This window comes from Salarias fasciatus, chromosome 12, assembly GCF_902148845.1.
Source record: "Salarias fasciatus chromosome 12, fSalaFa1.1, whole genome shotgun sequence".
Classification (NCBI taxonomy): domain Eukaryota; kingdom Metazoa; phylum Chordata; class Actinopteri; order Blenniiformes; family Blenniidae; genus Salarias; species Salarias fasciatus.
The window spans coordinates 18981749-19002338 of NC_043756.1; the positions used below are offsets into that span (position 1 = coordinate 18981749).

Consider the following 20590-nt stretch of genomic DNA (forward strand, 5'->3'; position numbering starts at 1 on the left):
AAAGTTTTAGTTTGAAATCTCATCACTGATTTCAGATTATCGGCTTTAAATACCGTCACCAGTGAAATTCTCGTGTTCAGTGGACGAAGAAGAAGCCAACACAGAATTCAGTTTTTAAAACTTTTTTATTGTTTTTAAATTTTTTTGCTCATTTTTTAAATTATTTATATTATCTACAAAGTAAAAGTTTTAACTTAAAAGTTACATAAGGGTCAGGTGAGAGAGGTGGGATCTGATCACCTTAGCCATTATAATTTTCATAAATAACGCTTCTCCGGTCTCCTCTCGGCTGCTGAAACCACTTTTATTTCACAGGAAGTTTCTTGTCGTGTTTCCTTTATTTTTTTTGTTTGTTTTTTTTTTTTTCCATTTTTAGTTTGGTTAGAAACTTGTCATGTAGTCTGGAAACAAACGCAGAACATAGCAGCAACAATAAACAGTAAGATTAATACTGTTTTTAAAAGTAGGAAGATTCTTTCTTTTCATTAACAAGGTGCAGACAAAATACGAGTTCCAGTTCAATTTCCTTCGCCGTCACGCTCACTGATTCGTTCCTCTCTTTCGCTGCTTACTTGGCAAGCTGACGTAAGTTGCAATTTGGGACCCTAGGAAGAGTGTGTGTGTGTGTGTGTGTGTGTGTGTGTACAAGGGCCTTTCTCGGAGCAGTCTTGCTTGTTAAAACTCACTATAGCTCGTTAAAACATGTCACTGCATCAACCTGTTAACATTCTCTTATTGCCTAATCTGGGGAGGGGGGGGGGGAGGGAGGGAGGGAGGGGAAAGGGTTAAATAAACAAACAAAAACAAAAAGAAAACGAAAAGAAAAAGCCGATGTGAAGCATATCTGGTGTGGGGGGGTGGGTGTGGGGGGGGTGGGGTGAGGAAAAGGGGAGGTGGGGGTGGGGGGTGGGGGGGTGGGGGGGGGGGCTCTGGTTCTCTTCATGGCCTGGTTGTGAGGGCTCTGGCTGGAGGAGCGCCGTCCCTCGGCTCGCTGGCGCCCTCTATCTACAGCTGCTGTTGATGGTGAGGTTGCACTGCAGGGAGGAGACACAAGGAAGGAAATGACCGTCTGCGACACACAATGGGGCGAGGCGCACGTGAGGATGGGACCGGCTCCGAGAGGAAAAAGGAAAAAAAAAAAAATATATAACAGCTGAGTGTCGAAACTGCCGCTGGGAGTTTCTGTGGTAAAATTCTCAGAACGGAGTCCCTCTAAAGAATGTCGGCGCCGTCCGCCCCGACGGCTTTCTGCATGAAGAAGAGAGAGGCCACGCTCATTTTTCGGCTCAACACACCTTGTGGATGTGCCAGGTAGGAGAAGTGTGTGGTGGAGGAGACGGGGATGGGGTTGAGGGCGGTCTGGGGCATGGGCGGCTGCGGACCGCCCGGAGGACCCTGCGTGGCCATGAGCATCATGGGAGGGTGGGTCGGCGCCGGGTGGTGGGACTGCACGATGCCGGACTGCATATGGGCCTGGAGGGGAGAGCAGGCGTTAAGGGCGTGAAGAAGACCAGCGAGCATTCCCATTCATAACCACAACGCATCAATTATTAGTTCCCATTTCTAAATATGTAAATGTCATGTCGGAGGGAAGGAACATCTAGAACACGTCTTCCAAGTACGTCTTGTAGCTTTCTGGAAATTAACTGACCTGAACGAGGCAGGAGGAAAAGTACAGCGTACTGCAGCCGGCGGACATACGGATGATTAATAACCTCCGTTTAAACCGACGGGCTGAGCTCCAAGACCAAGGTCTTCCAGTAAACATGACATTTCATTCATTCTCTTCGTTCGGAGACACTCAAAGAGGCGGAGTCACCGGAGAGAAAGCGATTCATACAAACGACCTCTTGGCGTGTCTCCCTCGACCAACAGGCTTGTTTTTGTTTGAAGGACTGGAAGCTGCTGTAGCATTAACGCTGCCGTCTTGTGGGTTTTGTACAAAGCTGCGGTCGATCTGTGATTCACCTCTATAAACGCCTCGATAAAACGCTGCTTCCAGAACTAATCCGCTGAGTACGAACCGGCTGCAGTTGAGGGTGTTTACAGGTAGAATCATCATCTGATCAGGGAGTGCATCCACAACTCTGCTTCTCTAAAAGGCAGTTATGGCATTCTGCCGTGTGGCCCACCTGCTGCACGTGCGCCATGTGGTTGGGGTTGTAGCCGTGCTGCACTTGCTGCGGGTGGATGTAGACGGTCTGCTGGGCGGAGGGGAACGACGCCTGGGGGGACTGCGGGTTCGGCCCGGGGGTCATGGAGGGCGGCGTGGGGGCCAAGGCCGAGTACATCTGCTGCTGAGGAGGCTGGTTGGCCAGATGGAGGGCCTGGGCCGCCGCCGCCGCTGCAAGGCGGGAGACAAAACGCACACATGTATCCATGGCGACGGCCGGCGTCTCCGGCGAGGAGGACAGGGAGCTGGGGCGGAAGCTGACCTGCTGCTGCCTGCTGGTGCTGCGGGTGCTGCACCGGGCTGGCGGCCGGGTGGCTCGGGGGCCCGCCGTGCTGCGGGGGGCCGCCCTGCTGGCCCTGGCCCGTCGGCGTGGCGGACGGCTGGGGGTGCTGGGGGTGGGGGTGCAGGGTGGCACTGGGGTGGGGATACTGCTGAGGCATCGGCCCCGGAGACACTGTGGCACAGACACCCTCATTACTGACTGCTTTAAAACAACACACCTTCAGGAGGCGAGGGGGTGTGTGTGTGTGTGTGTGTGTAGAGCTGTCCGACGTACCATACATGGTGTGTGTCTGCTCCGGGTACTGCGTGGTGGAGGAGGAGACCAGGCTGGGCTGGCCGTGCGTCGGCGGCGCCATCATCCTGGCGCTGCCCTGCATCACGGGGCTGAAGACATGCTGCGCCTGCGGGACACACGGGGCCGGGCGTGAGACGGCAGAGCGGCGGCGTCCCGGCCGGCGCGTTAACGAGACGCTCGCTCACGGCCCCGAGCTGGAAGAAAAACCGTCTGCGGGGCCGAATTAATAGGATGTGAAAATCCAGGCCGTTTTCAGATCGTGAAGCTCGGAACCGGAGTCACACGGATCGGCCACATTTGACCAAATGAAAAAAAAAAAAAAGTTAAACCAAAATGCTGAACTAATGAGCATGCAAGGCATCACACACACAAACAACACTGTATGGGAGAGAGCAGCGAAACCGCTGCAGTCAGCATTTCGGGTTCTGTTTATCAGTTCTGATGTGCAGCTGAAGGTTGTGAATTCATTAGCAGGGGAGATTATGTGAAAGTTACATGAAGGACTCGTCACTCCGACGCTGCAGCGAAACACAAAGACCCGACTGATGTAGGAATCACGCCTGGAGGCGGTTCGAATCCCGACGGAAAAGCTACAGATTTCAGGGGATCTTGTGCGGCAGGCGCTGTACAGATCCCCGCTGTACGGCCTGCCGGCGCCGCGGCGTTATGTGACGCTGACCTGCGACTGGTAGTGTGGCATCTGCTGGACGAGCGGCTGACTGGTGAACTGCTGGGGGCTGCAGGGGAAGTACTGCGCTGAGTAGGCGGGGCTGGGTGCTACGATCGGGGGCCCCGCCGCCGTGGCCGGGTGCATCATGGTGGGCGTGCCTGGCGGGTGGTGCTGGTCTGACCTCTGCTGGGGCATGTTGGGTACTAGAGACACAAAATTAGACGTGATGCTGTGGCCACTGAAACATATAGCGAGTTAAATTAGTATATTTTTTTAAACGCTTGATGGTAAGTAGAAGAATGAAACGGTGGTTATTCTCACCTTTACCTGGTCTGTAGGGTTTGGACTGGCTGACCGTCATGTGTGGCATCGGAACCTGGTACATAGCAGGAGACTGATGGAAGAAAGAGCAGATGAGGAATGAGGATGAAGAAGAAGAAAAAAAAAAAAGAAAAGTCTTCTATCAGGTTTTCCTGGTGAATGTAAGCATCGTCCTTCATACACGAGTGAAAGGCCCACCTGCTAAAAAAAACAGGGGTGGGGGAATTAATCCTCCGGGCATCTTTATTAACCGTCGGGCTGCACGGCAGTTATGCAGCATTAAACTGTTTTTAGCAGCGAAACTCTCGCCTGTCAATCAGGAATTAACTCTTACCTGGGGCCACATGCAATCTATGTCTGCAAAACCAAAAATGTGTTTCATATTTAATCCTAAACCTGGATCAAACTGCCCGTCCCTGTCTTCACATGCATTTCTATTATGAAACAGCACTGCAGCAAAAAAACAAAACAAAGAGAAGCTCCTATTAGCTTCCAGCCATCTCTCTGCTAAACAGATGAAGCCAATAGAGATAAGATGACGTCCATCTGTCAAGACAGTTTGAAACGAATTGCAGTAAGAAGTTGGCAAACCAACATCTGATGGCATTAATCGAACAAAGCAAGCAAAACATCTCAGTACTGTTTGGGCTTTCAAAGAAACAACAGAACAAAAAAAGGGTTTAACAAGTAGAAATCTTAGAAAAATCCACAAACCTTCCATATTATGCTTTTCTAATGGAGCGAGAGAGAGAGAGAGGAGGAGGAGGAGGGGGAGACAAGGGAAAAAGAACCACTCTTTAGTTATCGCTTCAATGTGTCTGATGTTGGATCACCAAGTTTTTCTTAAAGCAACACAGGGAAAAAAAAAAAAACACACTGATTTATGAGAAGAAAAGTGTTGACGGTCTTCAACAGTACACTTAAACTTTTCAAAAAGATTATTGCTTACGTCAATAAACATTTTATGCACGACTAACTTTATTACTTCAGCTTGTTATTCCAAATATGAACGATGAACAGCATGAATCTATAAAAATGAAAAAAAAAAAAAAAAAAAATCAAGATTCTGATGGATGAAAAAAGAAAAAAAACAACGTGATGTGCATGTTTAGATATTAAGATGATGAAAGGAACTAATCGAAATGTAATTATTCAAGAATGGAATTAATCATGGCTGAAGGATGTGATGACCACAGACGCCAAAACCAAAAGATGGGGGTGGAGGAAACGTGACGACCGTTTGGAATTCGGGGTGAATCAGAAGGACAGAGCGGCTCCTCCTCCCGCCGGCCCTACCTGCACTCCGGGGCTGACGGGCGTGAGCGGGTACATCTGGGGGAAGCAGACCGTCTGGCTGTAGACGGGCTGAGGCTGCTGCACCACGATGGAGGGGCTGGGCTGGCCCTGGGGCCGCGGGGGGGTCGGGGTGTTGGCTGGCTTCGGCTGACGGGGATGGGGAGGGAGCGCCCGAGTTAAACCAGTAACGTCCGCTTGTGGTTTCTGCGTAGTTTGGCGGTGGAGGAGGAGTGAACTGACCTGCGTGTTAAACCTGGGTTTGAACTCGTTGGCGTTTGGGTTCAGGGTCGATTTTCTTACTTGACTGCAGGAGAAAAGCAAACATTGATGACATTAACATTTAAATCACAGGCGTGGGACGACTGAAAGCTCTCAGGTGCAAAAAGAAACTTCATCAAGGTCTAGAAAATGTCGTTCCAAAGGTCAAGTCGGCCTCTGCCGTGTTTTCCCTTTCATGCATGGAAGCTGTGCCTTCACTCACTCTTGCACGGCCTCCTTCTTCTCCTCCTTCTCCTCGTGCTTGGCCCCGCCGAACGTGGACGTGGCCGTCGTCTGGACGCCCTGCGACGTCACGTCCAGGCCCGCCCTCTTCTGGTCCGGGGCCGCCGAGGGGGACGGGGACAGCGCGGCGGGGCTGCCGGGCTTACTGGTGTTCGTGGCCGCGGTGGAGGGAGTGGCGGCGCCGCCGGGGGCGCCGGCGGCGAGCACCACGCCGTCGTCGGCGCCCTCCCGCCCCACTATGGACGCTTTGTCCAGGGGGAGGTCTTTAGGTTTCTCTGCTGGGTCTCTGGCGGGCTTGGTCGTCATCTGGTCGAAGGCAGGGTCTGGATTTGAACTAGACTGCAACTGAAAGACGAACAACGGAGACGAGTTAAAAAGAAACTCCTAGGCTCCATCTAGTTATGTAATTTATTATATGAATGAAAGAGAAACTTACTCTAAAATCTACACTAAACTTCTTTAAATTATCTATTTGTTTTCTGTGGTCTGGTGCCATAGAAGAAGGTCCTGCAGGAGGAGAAGGAAATATCGAAAATCCTCAGTGTCTTTTAGACAAACAAGGATGCAAAAATGGAAGTCTGAGAGAAATACCTTTACAGACTGGTCTAGAAATGCTAGGCGAGTTATCCACAGGCTTGATGTTCTCTTTGTTTGCAGAGGGGGATGTTTGTCTCGTCTCCTGGACACGACACTCTTTAGCTGTATTAACAAAAAAAAAAAACATCATGGTGAGATGTGTTTCCTACGTTACGGCCGCCGTACGGAGTCACGGCGCGGACTGGAGTCGAACTCGCCTTCTCCCGATGGAGTGACGACCATGTTCGGGGTGGGACTAGCAGCAGTCGGGGAGGAAGCTGATGTCGGCGTGGCAACGCTTTCCACGGGAGTCTGGGGCGACGGGACGGAGGAGGAGCCGGGGGAGGCTCCGCCCACGCTGTTCTGCCGGGGCGAGCGGGGTCTGTGAGCTGAGGAGCGAGAGAGGACGTTGGCGATTATGTTCCATTGGTGAGCCGCTGCTTTAAAACCACGGAGGATCACTTCCTACCTCCACTGACCACTGAGGACCACGTCCCTCCGGAGGAGCTGCTCCTGGTCGGTGGGTTCACCGGGAGGTCTCCAGGGGCATTGTGGGAAATGAGGTCCACGCCCGGGGGGACGCCACTCGTCCGGCAGGGCGGCGCTCTGTGAGCGCGAGGGGTCCGCTGGGACTTCGGGGACATCCTGGGTGGACCTGTGGACGAAGAGGGACAAACAGAGACACGACTCCATTAAACACTCGAGTTTCCCGAGCGGCCAGCAGAGCTCCTCTGTCACAGCAACGCCGCCAGAAAGCCAAACCTCGGCGGCGATCACAACCCCGATGCTTTCAATTCAATATCACATCCTACAGTGCCGTTACTTAGTGACATGCATGTTAGTGTAAGAACTGCAGGAGATCCTGTTAAGTCATCAAATGCCACACTTCAGAGATCACAACAAAGTGAAGCGAGAGGCCAGGAATGGGAGAGTGGAGGTGGGGATCTAATCACGCTCTTGCTTTATGTGGAGAACAGCCAGGTGAGAAAGGAACCATCTGTCATTTCAGCGTAGAAACGCTGCAAAAAGGCAAACGTTACAACGTCAGCTGCTATTTTCTTTCCTTCACTGCTCTAACCAGTTAAATTTAACCAAAAAAATGTGATGCATTTTTATTAAATTTGGGACAACAGCGAGAAAAGTATTTGATTATCAGATCTGACCCATTTTGAGAACAGTGTACAGCTCTGGTCTTACGCAATGCTCAGCTGTCACTGAGCACTGTCATTTCAAAGGGAAAAAAGCTACAAAAAATAAATCTTTCACATGAAATAAAACACATGAGGCTCAGGCTTTCTCAGCTGGACCTACAGCACTAAAAAAAATGACTTGTTAAGCAATAACTGGACTCTTTCATCTGATTCAGAATTTAAGTTCCACCTGGATTCTTGAGATCTGACCAGGATTCTTTAAAACACACTTCCACTTTAAAGACGAACTGGGCTTCTTAAGAGAACGATAAGGCTTGATTTCCTGTTGACATGTATGGTAAATTAAAATCAATCTGGAAGCAAGCATCTACTCAACATACTGTTCATATAAAATGGCACAATTTATGTATCAAGTTACTGTTGAGCAGTTCGAGAATTAACTAATAAAGCTGGTTGCTGTCTAAATGATCTTATTTTAAATTACCTCATACTTGCGGCAGACTTTTCTGACGCCTCTTAACTGCTGCGTTTCTCTTTCTTTCAGTGCTTTAATGGGAGACAGACTGTGGAGACTTGGGGCCTTTTGTCGTTTCGGTGCAATAAGTGATCCAGAGCAGAAAGCACAGCACACTGACACACTGCGGCGCGCCCACAAGCCAAGGTGAAACTGCTTCACACACTGACGGAGAACCCCACTCCTACTGCACGGCTCAATCTTCTCACTTTTCATTTACTGAAATACAAATGTGACTTTAAATCAGTCTGAAGGAGCAATTTCACCTATTTTGGGTCGTTCCACACGAGACCTGGGCAAATATTTAAACACTTTTGTTTTTCTTTTAAGTCTGCCTCCACTTCCCACTCATGGCTTTGCCCAGGTCTGCTCCACAGTGGTGTGGGTACCTTCAGAAGACATGCGTTTGGGCAGAGTGGCGGCCGGCGGCGTGGGCCCGTGGTGGGGAAAGGAGGATGGAGGAGAGGTATAAGAGGGGTGGGACGAGTGAGAGGAGGGCCTGGAGGGTCGAGAGGGGGGTCTGGAGGGCGGCCTGGTGGGCGTGGTCGCCCGGGGCGGCAGGGAGGAGGGGCCGGACTGGTAACGAGAGGGGGGGCGGGAGGAGGGAGACGGACAGGGTGAGGGCCAATGGGATGAACCTAAAAGAGGCAAGGACACATGATCAAGGATGGCAAACGGCGACGATGGCGAGTTAATGTCGAGAGGGGGGGAACAAAGGGGCAGCAGAAAGGAGAGAGTTAGAACGAATGAGAAACAAAATGGGAACAAAAACGATTTTACAGGCAGAACAAAGGAAAACGACAAAAACAACAAATCATCTGGGACGATAGCGAGCGGCGTGTTTCATTCACCTCCATTGACTACCCGCTGGTCGGCCCCGGAGCTGGGGCTGTAGTCATGAGGTCCTGGACGGGGAGTGGAAGGACCGCCAGAGCTCTGACCCAGACGAGGAGAGTTCTGCCTCCCTGGACCCCAAGACATGGCGTCCCTGTTCCTCTGGCCTGGAGGAATGTATTTGTTCTCTCTGTATCCACACACACAGGACAAACATTAAGCTAAATACATGAAACACATCCTTCTATACGCTATTACACTTTCCGAGAGGCAGAATCGATTCTGATCGCACCTGCTAAGTGTGTGCGTCTCCCTCTCCCCTCGCACCACGGCCGTGTACTTCTCCTCCTCGGTGCGCTCGTCGTTCTCCAGGGCCACGCGGGCCTTGTACGTGGCGCTCGCCTCGATCTCTTCCGCCAGCTGGGCGGCGCGCGCCTCCCTCTTCAGAAACTCCTCAGAGTTGTCCCGCTCTAAAGGAACCCTGGGAAAACACATTTTTCTGTTTTCATGTGATGCTACAACACAGGCAAAAACCTTCAAGGCGCAGTCAGAAACAGAGGCTTACGTATACGTGGACAGGCTGCTGTCGTATGTAGACAAGACTCCATACTTCTCCTCGTTGTACTTGAACATGTCGTTGGGATCCCACCCGTTTGACTGATGCGGAGAAACAACAAGCAACGGAGAGAAACGGAGCTGCCTTCAATCGGATTAGCGTCCGTGAAATTAATTCTGGAGTCCAGCGCAGAGTTCAATCAATGCAGCGTCGCTGCGGTTTTTCTCACCACATCTGTATCCAGAGACTCCAGGCTGTCGGAGTTGTGGGTCTCTCCTCCGTCCCACGGCTCTAAATCTTTTTCTTTGTGCTCGCCATTGATCCTGCCGCTCACCGCTGCATCTGTGAAGTTGTCTGAGAAACACACAAAATAAAGATTATACATTACATAAACAGCATACACACACACACACACACACACTCCTGACAGTATACGGTTACAGGTCCACTGCTGCACTCTCACTGTCTCCACAGGGAAGCACTCATGCCTCAACAACCTCTGCTCCAAGCTTCCACAGCAAAGGTCTGTGTGAAGGTTTTTAGTTTTATTTATCAGGCACGCCCACTCACATCCAGACATGGGCCCAACTCAACTGGAAAAGCTAAATCTTCTCAGGGGGGGAAAAAAAAAAAAAAAAAAAAAACTTGAGCGATTGTTTGAGCTGGCCTTGGTAAACCTGACAAGAATAAAGTGTTCTGGCCATACGAGCAAAACTGAGAGCAATCCATAGAAGAAAAGGGAAAAGCTCGGCCTCGATCTCCAGTTCCTCTTGTAATATAAACTGCTCATTAAATCAAGAGGAAACGCTCTTCAGTCCTTCCAGCTTTGCCAGTGTTTGCCATTAGTTAATCACCAGACTGATGGGCAGAATTCAAGAACATAAATAAAGCTCGACTTGGGGGCTGATGACAGTTTATTCCGTCAGAAAATTCACCCAGCTGGAGTCAACTTATGACATTTTTTAGAATAATTCAAATTTCAAAGATGACCCAAAATTAAACTTGAAATAAATTCTTATGTCATGTTAGCTCAAGTCTGCTCGAACTTATCACCAATAGCGTGCGTGAAGAGAACAAACCAGCCACCTGGAGTTACATAACAGCCTTCCTCACTCATCCTCATCCTCACTTCAAGTTCAGACACTGAACCGTCGTGCAGACAGGCTACCAGGCCCGAGCTCCAGTTTCTCTAGGTTGTTGACATGCTTTGTGCACACCGTCCATCGGGGTGATTTGACATAAAACGAGGAACATTTAAAGAAAATTCAAAAAAAAATGTGGGAACAGTGAGGGGAAAGCAAACATGCACTGAGACTGCAGTCGGCTGAACGGCCTCAAGGCACACCACGGCCAGGACGGACCCAACACCCTCACTTTGTTTTAATACAAAGCTCAGAAAGGAAAATGCTAGTGCGCAACATGAGTTTGCGATCTGTTGCTTTCAATGGAATAAAACTCCTGCCATTAACTTTACAAAAAAAAAATCTGTGAAATTGAGTTTTGTGACCTGGGTAAGGTTAACATCAAGAGGAACGTCTATGATAACATCTTGAGGGACAAGTTGAAACATAATCAAGTTACTCTTAAGATTTTTTGCTGCATGGGTTCCTCATCTCTATAAAATGCCAATTTCATGATATTTATCTGTTAAAACTATGAATCTCTTCCTTAGCTACTTCTGCTTCCACACTATGACTGATGACTGATCTCTTATCACAGACAATCTCTCATCTGATTAAATGCTCTTAATACTTTCAGACATTGTATTTATATACAGTAAAACTATAGATTTTCACAGAATTAAGTCACTGTATTCAAATTTGGAACAATTTAATTTGCATCTCAAAATGAAAGCAAAAGTGACTTGATTCCAAGAAATCAAGTGTCTGTTTTCATTCTATTAAAGCAGCATATTCCTGCGATGTTCTCAGTTTTTCATGGTTCACCGTCACCCTTCTGAGGAAAAGCTGAACTCTACTGCGTGTGAAGTGTCTATTCTTCCATGGAAAGCAACATCCAAAGATTCTGGTAAAAAAAAAAAAAAAAAAAAAAAAAAGATGAAGCAAGACTGATCAGCAGGGTTCTTCAGAATCGGTTTAGTTGATATGGCAGCAGCAGAGCTCAAAGTCTACCGTCAAAATTATAAAGAGTGTGCGTCGGTTAAGTGGCAGCGGATCATGCCCAGATTTTTTTCACCAGTTACTGGCCTCATTTTCATTTCTTCCACCAAATCGAATACGTGTTTAGGTGCATACAGAGAGAGGTGCAAGAGAAGGAAACAGCCATATATTACCTGTGTCGGAAGAGACTAGACCATTGGAAAGGAGAGACACAGATGACAGAGAGTCAGGAGACGGCCAGACAGACAGACAGACGAAAAAAAATTAAATAAAAACAACCAAACAGCTGACTTCCCATCCAGCAGGCTGAGGATGGGGATCAACGGGACGCCACCTTCACAGGGAAATGCAATGTTCTGTTTCACAGGGTGAGCTCCGTCACAGAATTAGCTCCACTGTGTTTGACATCCACTTTCATTTATTAGGTTTAGAAAAAAAAAGCATGCACACCTGAGAAAAATATGAAGTACCGTAACTGAACTCTTGGAAATCATTTCTAGCATGAATGTTTCCACAATTTAAAATAATTCCTGCTGGATCTTTGATTGGCCGAACACTGCTGAGTATGACTGGGCTGCTATATGATGCATCATTTGCAAGAAAAAATCATGAATGTGAACTTCCTACAAGCACTGGGTGTGTGTTTGCAAAGAGACACTGGCATTATAGATTTATATAGTCAAGTACATTGTTCAATGTCTTGCTTTTTTTTTTTTAAGTGTGCCAAAAATGATTAAAAGCAAAAAGGTTAAACATACCAGAAGCTACTATATTAAAGCATCATGTGTTCTATGATTATTAAAGGGTTTGAATAAGCAAGCAGATAAGTATTTCTGCAAAAGATTCTTGATTTTGTTTTTCTGCAAATCAGTTTCTCAGTCATTTTTCTGCGCCGGAGCAGTGATTTACTTTGGGAAGTGGCATTAGCCGAGTGCCACGTCTTTGACTTGTGATCAGACCCCGACACTTGTTCATTTCCAGACAGTAAAACTCCTCCATACACTCCATTATCAGTCAAAGGAGAACTGTGTGGCTCAAGACGAATTACATGAGAGCAGACTCGCTCAGGTTTTTTATCGAGTGTCCTTGGTGTGCCACGGCAACCTTCGACCAATCAATAGATCAAATTAGTCTTCAATGACTGGCCACTCAGAGCAGACACACAAGATTTAATTCATGGCGAAGCCTCTGTGACATCGAGGGAGTGAATACAGACTGAGAGATCGATACGCTGTGTGTATGCGCTGATGGGCATTCACCCTGGCGTCGGTTTAGTTTTCTGTCTGACGGCGAAGAATACAGAGCAACACACACACCTGGAATGGTCCATGAGTTTTAAGTATGTAGAAAATAACACAGCAGCGCGCCTCCACAAATGCAGTCTGTACCTTTTCGGGCAAAATTCAGGTCCACGTCTTTGAAGGTCACCACCAAGACGTCGGAGGCCTTGAAGATGATGCTTTCTACAATATCTTCTTTCCTGGGACCGGTGCTCGGCTCTGGGCTCTTTCGGTGGGCTGCATCCAGCACGAGGTCACACTGAGGGATGGAGGAGTGTGAACTGATCAAAGAAAACCCGACATTCAGCAACAAAAAAAAAAAAAAACTTGAATATGTGGAGAAAAATATGATTTTCTACTCTCTATAGGAGAGAGGTATGCTCACATTTCATCCTTCTCACTGGATGAACAAAATCAACAACACCAAATGACTGAGGTCCTCAATGGGACAAAAATACCAAGCAACAGGTTTTAGGCATCTTCAGTTAGTGCATATGTTTTGAAAAATAAAAATCATTTTAAGAAAATACAGATATCTTCAGCTGAAAACAATGCAAAATGTAGCCAATTTAAATTAATAAAATCAGATGGAGATCAACTGCTGCAGCTTGGCACACACTGGCATGACATAATGTCTCCGGCCCGTTGCTTTAGACACTGTATTGAGGGGAAACAGCATTGGAGGAGCACAAGACCATGCTGGAGATATAACGTTGTTTTAAAATGTAACTGATCTGGTACAGTGAAGCATTATGATCCACTGATTGATCAGATGGTCTCTGTGCATATAAACAACCACACATCAATCTGATCATTTTATTCAGCGATTATTTAACAGGAGATAATCTGATCTCTCAATCGGAAAGAATTCCGTCAGACTGACAAAGTTAGCTTTTATTCATTTGAATCTGCTCTCATCTGCATGAGCTTCTTTTTATTTATTTTTTTTAAATAAGATTTGTTACTAAACGAATCTGAGTGCAACCAAAGGAACAAATGTAATCAATTAAACCACCTGATTGGTTTAATTGGAATTCGTCTGGTAATTTTGGAACTGCATCAACTCGCTTGTCGAAACTTGACCTGAAGGAAATCAATGAAAGTTTATTGATTTCTCTCTCTCTTTTTTTTTTTATTTACTGGCATCCTCGCCATGTGAGGTGCTCCTGAGAGCAGAGGGAGCCAACGAGGAGTCAAAATCCAGACGGTGTCCTCCGCCGACTGTAATACTAAAGAGGGAAAATAAAAATCACACGCGCTGCAACACACACCGACGCCGCTGGCTAAGAGACGGCGTGCAGAGCCGCAGTAAACACACCAGCAAGTGAACACTTCAGGGCGTTAAGACCGTTCACGTCGCTCAGCCCGTCTGTGGTAACAAACAGCCAGGCGCACTGCGTTGTTCTGGTCTCAAAACAAAGTGGCGTTCGCCGGCGCGAGCACACGGAATTCAATTTTGTTTTGGTGTCCTGCCAGCATTACCCACAATTCAGTCACACGCTATTTTTTTTATTTATTTTTTTTAAAGGAGCTGTGAAATATCAGATACATCGGTTTTGTGGCGTGAAAAGACGAGGTAATACATGAACTTCTGCTAAACGAAGTGGATCGTGACCTCTGCCATTGCTCAGGTGAAGCTGCTCATCTCCACAAAATATGCTCTCTGCGCACAAAGAAAGATTAGGGAATAGTTCAACCTAAAAGGGAAGATGAAGGGCCACATACCTCTCTGCCAAAAAAGGAAGAGACAGAAAGGGTGATCTTTCTTTGAACCACCTCAAGGGTGAAGCTGCTATTAACTGCTGTCGAAGCGCAATCGCAGCTAAGCTCAATCACTCGTCCGGCAACCGAGGAATTAACAGATCCAGCCGCAAAATAGCACCTAGAGAGAACATCGCACCATACATGATCCTTACCTCTGGACCATATGTCTTAAATACGCCTTCATAGACTGCCCCGTTTTTCACTTTCAGTTCACACTTGGTCCCCTAGGAGGAAAAAAGAAAGAAAAAACAACAGATTCAGCATTATTCATTGTACACTCACTCATTCAATAAAGTGCCATTGTCGATTTACACATTCACCAACAAAAAAAAAAAGTCCAGAAAGCCATCTGCTGTGAAGCAGACAAATGATTGATCAATCTCCGCTGTGTTTATGCAGCCAGCTGTCTCCACAAACAGGCTTTGTTTATTGCAGTGTGGACATTTTGAAGAAGGAGCATGTGGTGGAAGACGGGCTGCAGTAAATAACGCTGATATGAATCCGTTTACAGTGAGCAGGATTCACATGTCTGTTTCTTCTCAGGAACTTTGTCATTATTGTTCATAAAGGAGCACGTGAAACGAGCCGGAGCACGGACAGTGCGCGGCGAACGTACCACCACTGAAGTCAACACATGGACCATCCTCATGTTTGCATATATGCCATTGAAAATGACCTAAAGGAGAGAAAAACGGATATTAATCTGGAGTCGGAGACTGGAAAACACACATCACACTATATAAAATCATGTGGCAGGTTCATAATGCATCAAATATAAGAAAATAAACATTTAACTCTGAGGTTACCACAGGTCAGAAAACAGAAGCACAAAAAACCGATAAGACTAAAAACAGCAGGTCAACAATGAGTCTGCTTCTGAGACACTACTGGTTCAAACTGCATGTGTCCATAGTGTGTGTATTTGTACTGCAATATCATATGTTTAACAAATATTGATCAACCCTATTTTCTATTAAGGTAAATTTTCTAAATGAACTTCAGTATCTAAGATAATCAATCAAAATACAATGCGTTATTTACAAAGATGAAACCTAAATATAGTGAGACTTTTAATTGATTGTATACATACTATTCATGTGTAGTAGTTTTTGATTTACAAAGCTTATTTCCCTGCCATATTTTTAACAGTAATGCATCAAAAAATAAAAGGCTACATTTTCTTTTTAATCTATTGTGAGGGTTTTCATGGAGCAGCTTCTATTTAATACAAACTAAATGTAAAGACACACACCCTTTTACCATTAGAGCTATTCTGCCCTGCTTTTAGAGAGAGAACAAGTGACTTACGGCTGCAGGACCTTTACCACTGTGTCTTCCCCTGAAAGAGAGAAGGATGACGATGATGTTGTTAAAGAATTCCCCGTCATCATCATCATACTGTGTCAAACTGCAGTAAGAAACAACTTGTACAGATTTAGTTGTACAAGATGACTACTGCAAAAGGGCATCACTGAAAATATTGCACCTGCAGCAATACAATCGAAACTGGTCTCATTTGCATACAATGTAAAGGCTGCATTTCCCCTACAGACATCACAACGTGCAGCTGATGTGATGTTCATGCAGCAGTCAGTAGCCATCCGTAGCCTACACTTTTCCCCCCCATCATGTCCTAAAATGCACCTTGCTCAGCAGCTGGCACATGGCCAAGCATTCACACTTGAATCAGTGCACTGTATTCCTCAGAGGAATTCAGCAATATGATCGGTAACACACACTCACACGCAGATCCAGTGTCATGTGTGAGGGAAGCGTGCCGGTTTTGCATGCGTGCACCCGGTGAGTGAAGTCCGGATCCACAGGATCTCCGCCTGGCCTTAATAAACGAGCTGAAAGCTACGCAGTGAACGGGGCGTACTGTCCTAGTGACCGGAGAAACGGGGCCAAATGATCAAGAATCCCGGGAAAATACGGCAGTATGTACGCAGCTCCCGCACTGACAGTGTGCGTGTTCGCTTTATTCTGAGGGCGACACGAGCAGAAAAAGTCATGCTTCAAGGACACTTTTTCCTCACGAGCAGCAACGTCAAGGTTGAAAGCCCGTCGGTCCACGATTCCCCTTCTCCTCAGCCCCGATCATACACACCCTCCCCTCTTTATCCCTGCGCCCACACGTTTTTTTTTTTTTTTTTTTTTTTTTTTTTTAACATCCATTTCTTGGCGGTACCGATGCACCACTGTTGCGGTAACCTATCAAAGCGACACGACTGCCAAATGAAAACAAACGCAGTTGTTTTATCACAGTGAAATGTGGCCCCGGCTCCGTCCCGTTAGCAAGCCCGAGCGAGGCAGGCGCACTGAGGCGCGGGCATGGGCTGTCAAATGGCTAATTAACGCCTAGCTAAATAGACCCCGAGCTGATAGTAAACTGATATCAAACTGATATCGGCCGCTCGGCGAGCCGAGATGCAACACACATGTAAGAAAGGACGTTCGCGCGCCCCAAACATGCCATCATGCGTAATCGGAAACCAGGTGTTTGGGGTTATTATTCAACGTGCACGGCTGAGTAAGGTTACGTCGAAGTTGCAACATTTATTGGACCGAACAGGCAGGCCTCGCTAGCTAAAACTGCACACCGTGACAGTGGGTGACCAAGACATCGCAAGGCCCGCATAATGTTAACAAGCGTATTAGCTTTGGACCACTTATCAGGGATGTCATCTCTTACAATTTCCACATTTGGAAGGGGCTGCATCCAAGTTTTGTAAGCAGTCCGTGTCACCGCTCACTGGCGTGTTATTTACTCTACTGGATAAATGTATCAAATCCACCGACCTGCCCAGATTCTGTCTTCCCCCGCCGCTTCCTCCGGCACCGGAGGCGGCGGCACCAGCTGCGCTGCCACCTCCAGGCTTGCTGCGATTTCCACCGGCCTTCATTGACATTGTGATCCCATAAAAGACAGCGTCTTAAAAAGACCACTTTCACACCGCAATGTCCTGGCGACGAGACGAGACGCTGCGCGGTTGTGTGACAGCTCGCTAAAGCTAGCACTGCTGAGATGTGGCCGGCCAGCGAGCTAATGTCAACGTGCCTCTTGAGCTGGATGCTAGGCTAAAGCAGCTAGCTGGCTAGCAAGTTGCTAGCTAAGCAATGTGTACAATTGCTATTAAAACAGAAAAAAATGACATTTAAAAAAGACAACACCCTCCGATGACTCTTCCGAATTCAACATAAGGGTTACGCCTCTTGTCAAATTGTTGTGTGAGCCTAACTAAATGATTAGATTATCCCAAAATTGGGTTTGGCGCTATCTCGGGTTCTTTCCGTTGCTAACAGCGAAAAGACCAAAACAGTCTGAAAGGGGACAAAAAACAGCGGAGGGATATATGAAAGGCGTGACGGCTCACAGCATCTAACTCGTTATTCATACACAACAAACACCGTATTCATCTGACAACAACCCGCCTGTTAATCAAACTAATGCGATGATATCTGCACAAGGACCTAGTCGGATACAAATAGACTGTCAATAGTTTTAACGATTACACTGACAGCGTGGCACTACTTTCAGGAAGTCCATGAATCTTCAATGGCCGTTTAAAGGCATCCACGTGAGCCGGCGAACACACACAGGCACACACGCGCACAGACACAAACACATGCTGCACACTGCGGTGTGTGTTTATGGAAACTAACTAACCATCACAGGGTTTATTAAGCTTGTTCCAATTATCTCTGAAGGAGATGAAGAAAGAAAACAGCGCTTGTCTGCAGATGCCATTGTTGTGGCTTTATTTTCTCACTTTTAAATGCATGTTTTCCTGCACTCGCTCCTTATAGTGGTGCTCTGCAAGCCTCAGTTAATTGAAATGACAAACATAATGTTGATTTTGGTTTTATTTAACTTATATGTGCAAATTTGTTGGATCTAACATGCATGTATGATAATGCCACATTCTGGCAACACTGTCATAACCTGACTCACAATATCCAGTATCATGTCACATTTATTTTATTCTCTTGTTGATACCAAGGCATGGGCAAAAAGAAAAAAAAGAAAGAAAAGAAATAACAAGAGAGGAAAACTTCAGACCTAAGTGTTTTTGACATATACCGTACATACTGTATGTCACATATCTTTTACATTGAGAGAGGGAGAGAGAGAGAGAGAGCAAGAGAGAGCACAGACAAACAGAGAAACAATGGTTAGTGACACATAACAGTGAGGAAGGAAAGAAGCTCAGTGTAGGTCCCCCAGTAGTCTTGACCTACAGCAGCTTCACAAAATAAAGACATTAAATACATAAATAAAGGTCCAGAGTGACCTGAACCAGCCCTAACTGTAAGCTTCACGAAATAGAAAGGTCTTCAGCCTTGCCTTGAAAGCAGAGACTGTGTCAGCCTCCAGCTGAACCTGGGAGCTGGTTCCACATGAGAGGAGTCTGACGGCTCAAAGCTCTGCCTCCCGTTCTACTTTTAGAAAACCTTGGAGCCTCCAGCACTCTGAGAACAAAATGTTCTGTTGGGGCGATATGGAACAGATCTTTAAGATGATGTAGCCTGGTTATAATAATTTGTAGCCAGCTTTATAATTTAAAAGAAGGATGCAATGATAAGGAAGTTTACAAGGGAAATTTAATCATTCCATCAATGCATATCCTCATTGATTCAAGGAAGTAATCTCAAAGCAATTGAATCTTAGTCTTGGAGGACACAATAAAACATAAATTAGACACACTTATGGACCATTAGCAATAGATAGCTTGGGTGACACACCCACAGAGTTAAAGTAGCTGAGTTCCCCACCATTTTGACCAGTCACCTAGTCAAGGTAAGCATGCACATTACAGGAAAAGACATATTGCAGCTGATCTGATTCAATTACTTTGAGTGTGTTTAGCTATATTTTTTTCTATGCGTGTCAAAATATTAGTTTTTTAATTGCTATTAATCACAGAATTTCCGAGGTTAAAAGAGATAAATTGCATTTTAGGAATTTAATTTTTTTTTATTATGTTATCTTGCATTTCAAGGCAGTTTTAAGCCCGCAATGTAATGCGTTTTAACTTTTTTTTTAACCAGTGTCTTAATTGGGAATCAGATGAACACAAAAAAGAATTTCCTTTTTGATCTGTTGTATTTTCTTTCAAAAAATGTCATGAAGACCAGCTTACAGTTCACATGGTTGCCAAATAAAAAAAAATTAAAGATAAAAAAAAACAGCCACAGCAGGATATTTGTAACATTTTCAAGCTTCAAATGAAGGATTTGCCGGTGATCCTCACAATTCACATGTGGTGCACATGGGGGAAAATGGCACTCATGAGATATGACTATCAAACCTGAGTTGGAATTTTTTTTCTCCTAATTATTTTTTTGTACCAATTACACACCCTAATTCTGCAATTAATCACGATAAAAATAATATTTTGACAGCCCTAATTCTTTCCATTGAGTTACATATAAGTATATATATTGCTTAAAATGTTCTCTTATCCTACTTTTTTTATTTTAGCATGTCAAGTATGTTAGCAATTGTTTTTGTTTGACTCGTATGTTTTAATGAAAGTGCTTTATATCCCAAATGACATCATACATATATCTGTAAAAGTAATTACATAGTTATTTATTCGTAATGTCAGAATTTACATCACTTTAGAGGTGACTAGTACAGAGGCAGGCAGCAGCAGCAGAGAAAAATGCTTCTGGGCTATTTGAGGATCTAGCAATTGCACTGCAAATAATGGGTAAGTTAACACAAATTGGCATGCTATAGAAATCTATCACGCAGGTTTATACTTGCACAATCTAGCAATCCTGCGCATTTTCTTAATCTAATGGATGATAATGAATGGTGATAATGGTCTCTTGATGGAATGTCCCGTAACCACAGTAAAGATCCATTATTTGCACAGCGCAATCGGTAGATCGCGCCCATCAGCCAAAAGCTCCGGACACAGAGAGCAGCAGAGACATACACACAATAGAGACAAACAGCTGATTGGTCTGCAGACTGCAGGCTCCTCGCAGACATATTACAGCATATTTAATTGAGGAAGCGGGTCCCCTCGAGGACCCACTCCCCTATGCCTCCCGTTTCAAACACAAAAATCCACATTTAGATTAGAAATTATTAACTCTATCAAATTAAATCATATTGGAGTTACATAAAAAATACGCGTGGTTATTGAAGTCCGTGTATTTTTAAGTAAAACCATTAAACGCACCAGCGAAATGTAAAAATGATTTCCGTCAGGCGTTCTGTGCGGACTACTTCTGCGTAGTGCCGA

General features: G+C 45.9%; 1 protein-coding gene across 10 annotated transcripts; it reads right to left on the minus strand.

The window, feature by feature from the left end:
- Nucleotides 1-254: 254 nt before the first annotated feature.
- On the minus strand, nt 255-17834 carry atxn2 (ataxin 2). Of its 10 annotated transcripts, XM_030105230.1 has the most exons (26): nt 17133-17242; nt 15642-15672; nt 14950-15009; nt 14486-14557; nt 12678-12828; nt 11463-11477; nt 9399-9523; nt 9179-9270; nt 8906-9094; nt 8631-8803; nt 8169-8417; nt 6584-6769; nt 6333-6503; nt 6130-6237; nt 5975-6045; nt 5519-5883; nt 5278-5341; nt 5038-5184; nt 4456-4473; nt 3742-3814; nt 3430-3623; nt 2730-2856; nt 2436-2627; nt 2133-2344; nt 1296-1473; nt 255-1034 (listed from the first exon to the last, which is right to left on the minus strand). In XM_030105230.1, the coding sequence occupies exons 1-26, from the start codon at nt 17240-17242 to the stop codon at nt 1006-1008; spliced, it is 3402 nt and encodes a 1133-aa protein (XP_029961090.1). In that variant the 3' UTR covers nt 255-1005. The 10 variants fall into 10 exon arrangements, with proteins under 10 accessions (XP_029961090.1, XP_029961094.1, XP_029961085.1 ...); XM_030105225.1 differs by lacking the exon at nt 255-1034 and having other exon boundaries at nt 1197-1473; nt 3748-3814; nt 17133-17833; XM_030105224.1 differs by lacking the exon at nt 255-1034 and having other exon boundaries at nt 1198-1473; nt 17133-17832.
- Nucleotides 17835-20590: the final 2756 nt, after the last annotated feature.

Bases quoted from the DNA above. Each gene is read 5' to 3' on its own strand.
- atxn2 (XM_030105224.1), bottom strand. From the start codon at position 17,242: ATGTCAATGAAGGCCGGTGGAAATCGCAGCAAGCCTGGAGGTGGCAGC. The intron at 15,010-15,641 runs GTAAGTCACTTG...TCTCTCCTTTAG, and splicing joins GTGGTAAAGGTCCTGCAGCC to GTCATTTTCAATGGCATATA. The intron at 6,238-6,332 runs GCGAGTTCGACT...TTGTTAATACAG, and splicing joins CGTCACTCCATCGGGAGAAG to CTAAAGAGTGTCGTGTCCAG.